The 11414-nt window shown below is 39.3% G+C and overlaps 1 protein-coding gene across 1 annotated transcript; it reads right to left on the bottom strand.

Annotated features, from left to right (window-relative positions):
• Window positions 1-318: 318 nt before the first annotated feature.
• On the bottom strand, window positions 319-11002 carry LOC134610405 (TBC1 domain family member 24-like). Its single transcript, XM_063453360.1, has 7 exons — window positions 10927-11002; window positions 5749-6772; window positions 4241-4399; window positions 3956-4019; window positions 3403-3501; window positions 1472-1787; window positions 319-839 (listed from the first exon to the last, which is right to left on the bottom strand). Exons 2-7 carry the CDS (start codon window positions 6768-6770, stop codon window positions 688-690), a joined length of 1812 nt encoding a protein of 603 aa, XP_063309430.1. The 5' UTR covers window positions 6771-6772; window positions 10927-11002; the 3' UTR covers window positions 319-687.
• Window positions 11003-11414: the final 412 nt, after the last annotated feature.

Here is an 11414-nt window from a genome sequence, read left to right as displayed (position 1 = left end):
GAAAGCAAGTCACTATAATCTATTGCAGAATGTGATTTAATTCTTACATTGTAAGTAAATAGGTTGCACAGTAACCCCTTACTATCAAGTGGATAATCATATTTTTTTTCTCCTTAGAGAAAGGAACACCATTTTATTTCATCCTTGAAATACTCAAGGGGGTGTGGGGGTGGGGGGGTGGGGGGCGAGGTGATGACATTTTCAAAACACTAGGTGTATTTGTAAAAAGCATACAGTCAGTGATAACATATGTCATATATGTGATCTGCAGAGACACAGTCCCTGCACTGACAAAATAGTTTGCATTTTTAACAAGATAAGTTCTTTTTTTGTCATTTTTTTACATTTGTGTTCCACTGTCTCACAATTGGGACTGCAGAAAACCAAGTTGAAGTAATTTTTGCCTTCACCCAGAGTCTTGTTTTGTGTAAATTTCATTTTATGTTTAAGTCTTTAGTGCATTGAACTCTAGGGGTGAAAATATACTGGGGTGTTTTTTTTTGTTTGTTCTCTATATATTATGTTTAGCTTATAGTCCATCTCCATAGTACAATGCACAGGGGTTTATGAACACACAAAGTTTCTTTTGTCCGTCCCCCAGCTCCCATTGTTGGTGTCTGTTCGTAGATTGTATCTGGTGCGTACACAACGCTGATTGACCTTAGCTTGTCCAAAGTGGTTTTTCTGTTAGTTTCCGAAATCTTGGCACCCCCAAACCTCAAGATGCTGAATATGGAAGTTCTCTTCACAGAGAGGGGGGTTATCAAAAGTTTCACAGTGCTCGGTTCTGCCAATGTTCAGGTCGGCATCAATGTTCAAGGCCTGTCCGCCCCCACCACCTAAAAAATAGGTGTTTAGTGAAATATCAAAAATCTCTTGAGCATTTGCAGTTAAATAAATATACTTCATATAAAACATGTTTGTAAAATATAGAAAAAAAATAAGTAAGCATAATATTAAATTCCAGAAAAGTGAAGTTGCCTTTAAGGGGAACTTATGATAATTGGTTTTCTGGACTATAACTCCTATCACACTCAGCCAGGAGAACATTAAGGGATAGACACACACACGCGGATAGACATACTGACACAAAAACAAGCAGACAGAGGCACATACACTGACAGACATACTGAGAGATATATTCACACATACACTGATAGATACACTGACACTCAGACACACTGTTAAAGGGCCACAGTGCGCGACCTGGCCCCAGCTAAAAACAAGCCCACCAGGTGGCTCTAGGTGCACGGGCCACCCGGTGGGCCTACTTAGTATGTGGGCCCCCAGCTTGCGGCAAATTTTTTCTTGAGGGCAGTAGGGCCCACAGGGCAGCTGCTTTGGGCCCTCTGAAGCCACTGGGCTCGGGCCAGCTGCCCCATTTGCACCGCGTTAAAGACGGCCCTGTGTTTATGGCAGACTTTGGTGCCATTTTATCTAGAGAGAATTTAAGCCATTTTTGAAGTCTTACCAATGATTATGCCTTGATTGTTCCCAGACATGAACATGGAGGCTGTTTTAGACGGTAGCTGGAAGTGACGAACAGACAGGAACGGAGAGAGGCGTGCTGGGGCTGCTTCTATTGGCACAGCGAGGAAGTTGGACAGCTGAGAGGGGCTGCTGGGAGCTGACGACAATTTTGGAGGTGATGGGTGATGCAATGGAGGTGCAAGACGGGACCCATGAGAATAGGAACGCGGTCTGGAACGCGGCGAAGGGGGGGCTGCCATCCCCATTTCTGGCTTTTTTACTACCACCCACTCAAACCTCTCCATCTCTGGCCGTACCTACAAATGGTTTAATAAAAGGAATTAGATTTAAAGTGCAAGACGAGTACAAATACTCATAACGAATAAATCATAAAGTAAAAGAACCACAGGTGTATTATGGGTGTTTTAGTTCTTTAAAATTAAAATATTTAACTTTGTGGGGTTTTGTGGAGAATTAAAAGAACACTCCAAGAACTATAACCACTTTAACTTGCAGCATGTAAGGACATGAAGGGGGGCTGCCCTACGACAGCACTGTCCCTTTAAATGTGGGAACCAACTTAGCAGAGAAATAATGCAAGGGCACGATGAATGGAGCAATTAACAAAATGTATTAAAGAAAACCAAAGGATATATAGAGATATATATATATATATATATATATACATACATATACATATACATATATAAGAAAAAGAAATGAGAAACAGTGCCAACCAGAAACAGTGGTGAGTGTGAGTACTGCACGAGGGCATATTAACTAAGGAGTGTCGTGACACAGCAATGGTTATGGTGCCAGGAGTGCCCTGGTGCTCCCTATTTTATGTAGTCATATGATCCCAGGGATCACCGTTCCCTGCCTCCACTCCAACTGCCGGAGAACTGTAGGTTCCTAAGCGGGAACTTCTGTTAGCACCCCTCAGGTAAGCCCTGCAGTAGTACCTCGTCCATTAGTTGAAAACATCAACTGATTATTAAAAAACAATCTGACTACAGTGGGAAGGCACCAGGCCACTCCTGGCCGCATAACCACCACAGCAAACTGCAGTAGCTACAGTGCTTGGATTGAATTGTAAAATATATGCTCAGATAGTCAGGCTGAAAAAAACAGGCACGTTTTGCCTAAACTATTTAATTCCTGCTTGAATGAATGCTTGATATGAATTTTAGGCAGGTTCAATCTGCTTCCTACCAGGACAATATAGGACATGGCAGGACAGATACTGGCAGTAATAGTCAGGGTCAGACTGGTTTCGGGTGAGAAGGACATATTTCTACAGTTCTCAAGGACAATATGATTTGGGATATGATCCGAGACAAGTCACAAAAGGGACTAGTAACATTAACTGTTGATGCTGTTGTAGTTTCTGTAAAAAGAATGTGATTGACATTCGACATGATTACTGTCTGTGATGTTTTCAGATACTGTCTTGGGCTGGATTCTATTAAAAGAGATTGTATCTGATACTTAGCAGTTTTGACACAGATGTCAATAGAAGACCTGCTATTTAGTTAAAGTGATAGAGTTTAAAAGGCACTTTTGCGTTCGAGTATATCACACAATACAAGATACAACCTTTACGAGTCTCTCGTACTGAGTGCATTGTAATTCAGCGCTTTACACGTTACATTAGGATGTCAGTGGTTACATTACAAAATAGTCAAAGAACACTAAGTGTATTCGAGACAGAGGCATTACTGATAGAAACAGCTAGGTGAGGTTGATGTAAAGGTGTGTCAATCTTTCTTAACTGTTTCATTGCCATGCTGTTCACAAAAAAAAATCATGATTAGTGAATGCTGAAATAGAGACTTAGTAGAAAATATAAAAAGAGAAGCATTCGTGTCTTTAGGATTTTGTGTAGTGTTTTTTTGTTGTTGCTCCCTCCCCCCCCCCACTTGAGGAATTTACCGTAAACACAAAACATTCTCCCGTGCCAAAAAAGGTGGCCACTTGCCCGCAGCATTTTCTTCTTTCACTCCAGTCCGTGGAGAGAAAGGCACCACAAACCTGCAAGAAATAAACTATCACTTTAAACATCCTCTCCATTAAAGAGTTTATATGCATAGATCTGCCCTCCAGTTGAGGTGGTAAAATCTACTTTAGGAGAGCAATATTTTTGGACTAGAGTTTATACTGCCGGGAGGACAAGGCCAAATTGTTTCTTAAAGGGACACTCCATACTCCTAAAGCACTTTTGAAGTTCTTTATGTGTGAATAGTGTGACAGGTACATCTACATGGTTATTGCAGTAATTCAGCCTGGGCTCTGTTTAAATGGATGCCATGGGGTATTTTCAATCCACAGCTGGAAAGGGGAAATTGAATGGTGGCAGGAGGCATTTTCTCCTTTTCCCCAGTTGACAAGCTTTCAAGATTAGCGACCGGTAGTGTCACAGTGTTTTTTCTTCTACTGGGCAGACCAGTCCTGTTTTGGACTTGATCTTTTAAAGAATGATGCATACCTCATTTGCCGTGGTCTTTATGAATAGAATTGTGGGCTCCGATCCTTCACATTGTGAATAAAGCCTGCCAGGAAAGGCATAAGGTTATTTTTAGTTATTTTAACTGAAAGAAGCCAGAAAACATATTGAAATTGTTTACTGTTACGCATAGCCAAATAAATCAATTTTAATAAACATTCTAAGGTTCAAATGATTAGATCATACAATACTATGTATGACTTTTTTTTCTCAGCAATCTATAAATTAAGAATAAATTGCATTTTGCCGACAACACAACTCCTTTACCTCTGCAGACTGTAGCCGTGCTCCATCGTAGAAAATAAGAGTACAGGTGGGTAGAGTGAGAACCTCGATGGGATCCAGGACCAAACCACCCTCATCTCTTGGGCTGTGACAATTTCAGAGCTGAAATTCGCCATGTCGACTGACATATAGGCGGGCTGCCTGTTGAAGGAGCAGAGGGACTGATTACAAAACACTGGCCACATTATTTACTCTAATCAGCCTCACTGGACTACAGTAAGTAACCATTTATCATTGAGAGATATTGTGACCTTACAGACCACCCAGTGCTGCTATGAAACTCAATTAGTTGGATGCTACAGCAGCAGTGTCAAACATTTGTCTACTCGGAGTTCTGAGCTGCTCCCATAATTCCCTGTCAATCCATGGTAATCACATTATAATGGGAGTATGATGGAGACCCTTCTGACATTGGGACAAATCTAATGTAGAGATTTTGAAGGATAGTTGCTGAATGGAACACTCCAAGCACCTTAACAACTTCACCTAAATTGTTATAGGATCAGCAGGCCCCTGGCCGCACTCATATCTTAAGAGCTTATACCGTACTCGAACAAATCTTTTTCAAGCCAGTTTTATAAATGCAGAGTCGCTGATTGGCTGAGAGCGTCACTTTTTAGTGAATATACGCTCTGTCCATCTGGACCATGTGGTTTCTCAAAGTATTTTAGGCACAGAAAATATTTTGCATTGTATTGTACATAAAAGGGAGTGTATTCACAGTGTAAACACCCAACGTGATTATTTGTTTATACTGTTGATAATATAGTGAAACCTCACCAGTAACATGGAAGATACGATTGGCTCTTACATATTAGTTGTAACTACAAACATCTAATAAGTATATGATTCAGGAACAGCCGGTTTGCAATGTTTTTATAGTGTGTTTATACCGCAATTTTTAAAGAAAGTTCTTGTTTGAATGGAATCTCATTGGTAATTCATTTTTAACATGTACAGGCCAGGCCATTCACTGTGAGAATTGTTGGGAATTCAATTTGAATATGTAATTTTAAGGTCAAAGCATGGAACATCGTTGAAATCGTAGAATTTTAACAGTTTGATTTTTTTTGCCCTTAAATGTAAAATTGACTCTGAATTCACTTTAGGTTAAGTGATGTGCGAGGTGACCCTCTAAGTGTGATTATTAAAGGAAATCTAAAGTTGTATTCCTAACACTATAGCACCCTCTGTTCACCCCAATGCCTTGCAACCCTTCCCCCCTTCAGTGCTGGGTCGGTGCTCCTCGAACATCATCCGATGGGGGGGATCTAATGCGCATGTGCAGCTCGCATTGCAAGGACATTAGGAAAGCATTGACTCAGTGCATTCCTATGGGGTTTTCACTGACGCTGGATGTCCACAGGCAGAGCGTGAGCACATCAAGCATCATTTTAAATATCCAGGGTCCAGTGAACTCCCGGAAACACCTGAGCTGAAGTGGTCTGGGTGCCTGTAATATACCTTTAAACTCCAAGTTGACAGTTTACCTTGGCTGCATCACGGTGATTCCACTCTGGGACAAAGCTTTTCTGTTGGCCATCTGAAGAAGCCACATCTCCTTGTGTGAAAAAAGTCTAATGCTGAACGCTTTCTCTAACAGTTTTTCCACCGATATATGATGGGCTATATTTTTTACGAAGCACTGGATGTCTGTCTGAAGATCCTGAACATCTGAGTCCACATGGATCCTGTACTGTTTTAGCAGGGCTAACGCCACCCGGTAGAGAACCTTGTTGCCCTCAAGAAGAAAAACATCAAAGACTCTGATTACGTAATCAAAGGGTAAATCTCCAAATATCCACATCAACCAATCTGAGAAGATATCAATTGCATTTTCTGCATGGGAAGTGATAAATTTATGTCCTGCTTGGCAATATTTTTTGCTTAGATCACCAAAGGTCATGCTGGAGGCCTCATAGGCCAAGTAGCTTTGGTCAATGTAGCACTTGTGAGTCTCAACACATGAGATGAGTCGACAAGCTCTCTCAAAGCACTCTGCCTCGTCCTCGCTGAAATGCAGCAGTAGGGATACCACTGCAGGTAAAGAAGGACTGTAAGTAATATCTGGATATTGGTTTCCAATGCATATTAGTATCTTCTTCACAGCAGTTTCCCCTCGTGCATTGAGGCAATAGACAGGCATGAGGCAACCTTCTAGGAAATCAGGCATGGGGTGATCATGTACACCTCCATGGGCAAATAGGCGCTCAGATACATCATGATAGACAGTGGCATCTGGTGTAAATAAACGACATCTGATGCTTTTAATTATTTGGTTGTAGGCCTCAGCGCGTAGACTTCTTTTGTTGGCCCACTGTCCTTCCCTGGCCATCCGTTTAAGGTCCTTCACAGACTGGGGAATCTCCACAGATAATGTACAACTGCCTTCATTCAAAGTGGGGTAACGGTCCCAGTCCACAAAGTGGCCACAGTCGGCATATGAGGTGGCATTGATATCCAAATCGTCTTCTTCTTCTGGGACGATAATTAATGGAAGGTCAGAAGACATCTCTGTAAATAACAGATAGATAAAATTGAATGTTTATATCAGTTACGAGATGTTTACACTGGATGTCTAACACGCAAAAGAGTATGTTGTTCCTATTGATGACAGCATTATAGTGAATTTAGGCTTTTCATAAAACCCAACTTAGTTAAATGGGGCATCACGTGAAGACATGTGATGTCATAGATACATAAAATATGGAAATTGTTCAAATTTGAGTGTAGAATGCCAAAAAACAAACAAGCAAGGTTGGCATTTTTAGGGTTTTACTGTGTCCAAACTCACATTGTGTAACACATATGTTAAAACACACTTCTATATATAGCATATAGGCTGAATATGTATTAGAATAAAACAGATTCCATTCTTAATCTTCATAAAGTGTAGATCCTAAAGTACATACTTCTAAAATGATGACTCCACATTCCGTTTTCAAAATGTCCTCTAATGCTGAGTTATGCTATATGAGGTAGTCATAAATTTTGGCTAATCAATTACATTTCCAGTTAACTACCTCCAATAGTAATTTCACGTTCCACTTTCTCTCTCACAGACAAAATCAGAGAAAGTAACATTATGTCATAAGTCCTGAATATATATTGTATATCCACATGCAACAGTGTTTATGGTTAATACAGCATTGAAGAATATGGGTAATGTAAATATATTATGTGTTTGTATTTCATACTTTGTATTTTGTACATGAGCTGGGGCCCAGGAAACCCTTATACTAGAACTCTTCTATACTGCAACGTCTGATGTTCTTAGTCAGGGTCTGACAGGGATTGATATAAATCGTTCATTGCCTTTTCTGTAGCTCCAAAACTCCACATGACCAACAAAACGAATCATTTGGACTTAACGCCAATGTGATTGTATCTCTATTAAAGGATTATCCCAAAAAAAAACAAAAAAACAATTTGGTCAGAATAATGCTTCCTATTCTGGTCCCACACTAAAAAAAGAGAAAGAAAATATTTAAATCTCCTTTGTTTCAAGGCTGAGGCCAAGTTCTCTTTCAGCCTGATCCACATCTGCTGACAACACTCCGTTTGAAGGGATGTCAGGAAGGGCTGGCTAAAGGGAAGGACATGGGCGGCACAAGGGGGTGTACCGCCATTAGATTTCTATAGCCAGCATGCTTGGCTGCTGGGATAGAGTCACACCTCCGGCAGCATACATGCTCTGTATGTACAGCGCTTCGTAGCAAAACACTGCACATACGGACTCCAGGCACCATGACCATTCCAAATCACTGAAGTGGTCATAGTGCTTGGAGTAACCCATTAATGCTCATCAAGAACTGGGTGAGAAGTCTATAAATGTCAATATTCTCTAAAAGAATGATTGCACACTGACAGGGTTATTCAATAAAGGGGGAATTACAAATTCCTAATTTACAACAAAAGTAGACAAACAGGTAGCATAGCTTACCTAGAGAATTTTTCGTACTATTTTGCCCTTAAACTTGAAATTGACTTTGTATCCTCTGCTTAGTAAATAGCCGTGTGAATGTTTCAATTATCCATGCCTTAATAAAGACATATGATGATGGCAACTTTCATCATGCTCCGGATTTTCTGAACCCTTGTAGACTGAGAGCCTGAAATTACTGTCACTGGATCTTTTATTACAATTACTAACATACACAGTTGGATCCCGCAACCATCATGCACCACGCACATTTAGAGTTAGGTAAAGGAAAGTATAGCCCTTTGTAGAGTGAAAATGAAAGAATTGCACTCATTTGAGAAAACAACATGCTGGCTGGATGAGTGTAGTGAAAGTGACAGTCCCTTTTCTCTTAACTCAGCATCATGTTACTTAATAACACATTAGACTAGATAAGTAGGTAGATTGGTATGCCAACATAGACCGTCAATGGTTACGGATGTTGCTGTGCGTTGGCGTGATTGATAATACATACCGTATTATCAATCACGCCAAAGCACAGCAATGCCCTTAACCTGTTGAAGACGTACTGTAAACCCCGCAATAGTCACGCTGTTTATTGTGCTGGGGGCTACAGGGTGTGATCCTCTATGCAAATAAACAATACAAGCGAACAGACACTGCTAGCATTATAAACTGAATCAAAACTTCACCATAAGGCATTGCTCAATACAAGCCACGTGACATGGTTTATTTTCTCTTATAATTCAAAATTTGCCCTACTTTCTTTTTCTATTGATGTAATAATAATAATGATAATAAATAATGCTGGCTTGGTTTCTACATTTGCTCTGTAGACTGCATTCCCTTTTTAATTTGTCAAGTATAATGTATTATTGTAATAGGGGTATAACAAAGTCTTGATAATTTGTTTATCTCCAACAGGTCCTTCTAAGTACTAAAAGCATTAATAAAAACTTAAAAACAGAAAGTAAAATCATCTTATAGTTTCCTAGACTCTATAAGGGTTTTGTATAACAAAAATACCATGCCCCTGCAGTCTCACTGTTCAGTTATCTGCAGGAGTTAAATAACTTTGTTTATGCAGCCCTAGTCACACCTCCCTGCATGTGCCTAGTACAGCCTCCATGAACACTTCCTGTAAAGAGAGATCTAATGTTTAAGCTTCCTTTATTGCAAATTCTATTTATTCTGTTAATAGGCTTCTAGACCCTGCAAGAGCCTCCTGTGTGTAAATAAAGTTCATATTACAGTGGAGGAGATAAAAGCTTATAAAGCAAGTTAACATTTGATTGAAAATTAAACCATTTTTTTCCATGCAGGCTGTGCGAGTCACAGCGAGGGGAGGTGTGGCTAGGGCTATTTAAACAGATATAAAAGTAATGTAACTTCTAAGTGGCAGAGAATTAAGCAGAGAAACTACAGGAGCATGATCTATACATCAAAACATCTTCACAAGGCTAAAGTTGTTCTTGTGCCCATTGGATCTCTTTAATAATTCTCTGATACAGTATACAGGTATGTCCTGGAGAATATATACAATGACATAATTATCAAGAGGTAGTTTCGAAGTAACACAAACTTGGAGAGAGGTAGCTAAAAAAAAAAAATTATGGACAGAATGGAAACAAAACACAAAATTCTAAACTTTAAAATCAAAAAAATAAAAATTACTTTAATTTGTAATCAGAATGTCATATTTCCCGTTTGTGGGTAGTATTAAGAAGTTTTTGTTATATCACTAGTAGTATATCTGCTCAAAGGAAGTCTTTGAGTTATTTTATTAATATCAGGATAATGTTACTACAGCAGAAGCTGAATTTCATGTATCTAACAAGTAGATAAGTTTGAAGCTCCGATTGATGGAGCTCTGTACAGAGGTTATAGACATAGTGGGTTTTTCACTAAAATATGAATTGTCTTTAAAACAGATTTCACATTTAATGACTACTTATTATTAAGCTATTCTTACCTAAAATGTGCTTTTGCACATGTACATTGCTTTTATTTTGGACGTCTAACCATTCACACTCAAGTGAATAACCCTAGCTGTATATTTACTAGGACCGAGGGCTCTTTAAAAAAAAAAAAAAAAAAATTGGTTTGATTTTAAAAAAAATTCCAAAAAATATATTTATTTTATTTCCGGATCAAATCAGAGATTCATCATTGAAAAAAAAAAAAAAGAGACGAATAAAATGACTTCTAACACTCCACCTATTATATTTACAGTTTAGTTTTCACGTTGTGTTGGTGCTGTTCTTAATGTCACAAAAGATAGTATGACAAAGTAATCAAAAATATCTTGTTTTTTAACTAAAGCTGGGTACCACATTTAGTGCCAAAGAGTTCGGTGAAAATTGGAGTTATGTTTAACGATCGAAAAACGTAAGCAAAGAACTGGCACCTACATTAGCCCTCTAATGGCCATTGGAGTAACTGAATAACCTCCATTTGTTTAAAAAATACATAGGGATTTGGGAAGAGCGCAGGTAACTTTCGTTTTTACTGTATGTATTGGGGCTGATGTGTACTTTGGTTGTTGCTGCCGCCCAAGAGTAGTGGGAGTTTCAACGCAGGACTTTTTTTTTGTATTTGTAAAGAACTGGCACATATAACTGGCTTCCATGGCATTTGCTTTTTATATCGAACCTACACTGTTCTTTGTGTCAAGTGATACTGTATTCCCATACCAGGGAAGTAAAAACAGAATCCCATTAGCAATAGAAACAAGTACTTTTCTCACCTTGATTAGTGCCTGATGAGTCCTGTCCGGTTGTGCTCTCTTTTGAACCTTGTGATGTACTGGTGAAATGTCTTTCTTTAAGCACGTTTATGTTATAAAGCACAGCTTGCTCGTAACCCATCTCCACCCCTGTGGGTACCAGTCCAGCCCACATTCAGCCCACACCTGACTAAATGGGCCAACGAGAATTCCTGTTTTGTGTTTGTTATTATTGAGATGTGATGTTAGATAAAAACGGGGAGGGCTCTTTGCCTTTGTGTTTGGAAGGAGGAATATTAAATTTCAAGGGCAAAATATGCCCGGTTTGCAATACTTTCCTATTTGCATTTCTTGCAAGTCCGATCAGTGAGCAAAACATAAACAACCTTGTTCATATTCACCTTCACACGCTGTCCTTAAACACCCAACCTTTATAACATTTGTTTTTGAAAGTTTTTCGCACTCATTCAGCCTTTTGAAGCTGACTCAGAGGCATGTGTCTTTTATTT

The sequence above is a fragment of the Pelobates fuscus genome, chromosome 5 (assembly GCF_036172605.1).
Source record: "Pelobates fuscus isolate aPelFus1 chromosome 5, aPelFus1.pri, whole genome shotgun sequence".
Taxonomy (NCBI): domain Eukaryota; kingdom Metazoa; phylum Chordata; class Amphibia; order Anura; family Pelobatidae; genus Pelobates; species Pelobates fuscus.
Note: the sequence above shows the minus strand (reverse complement) of the source record. Positions and strands in the feature narration are given on the sequence as shown.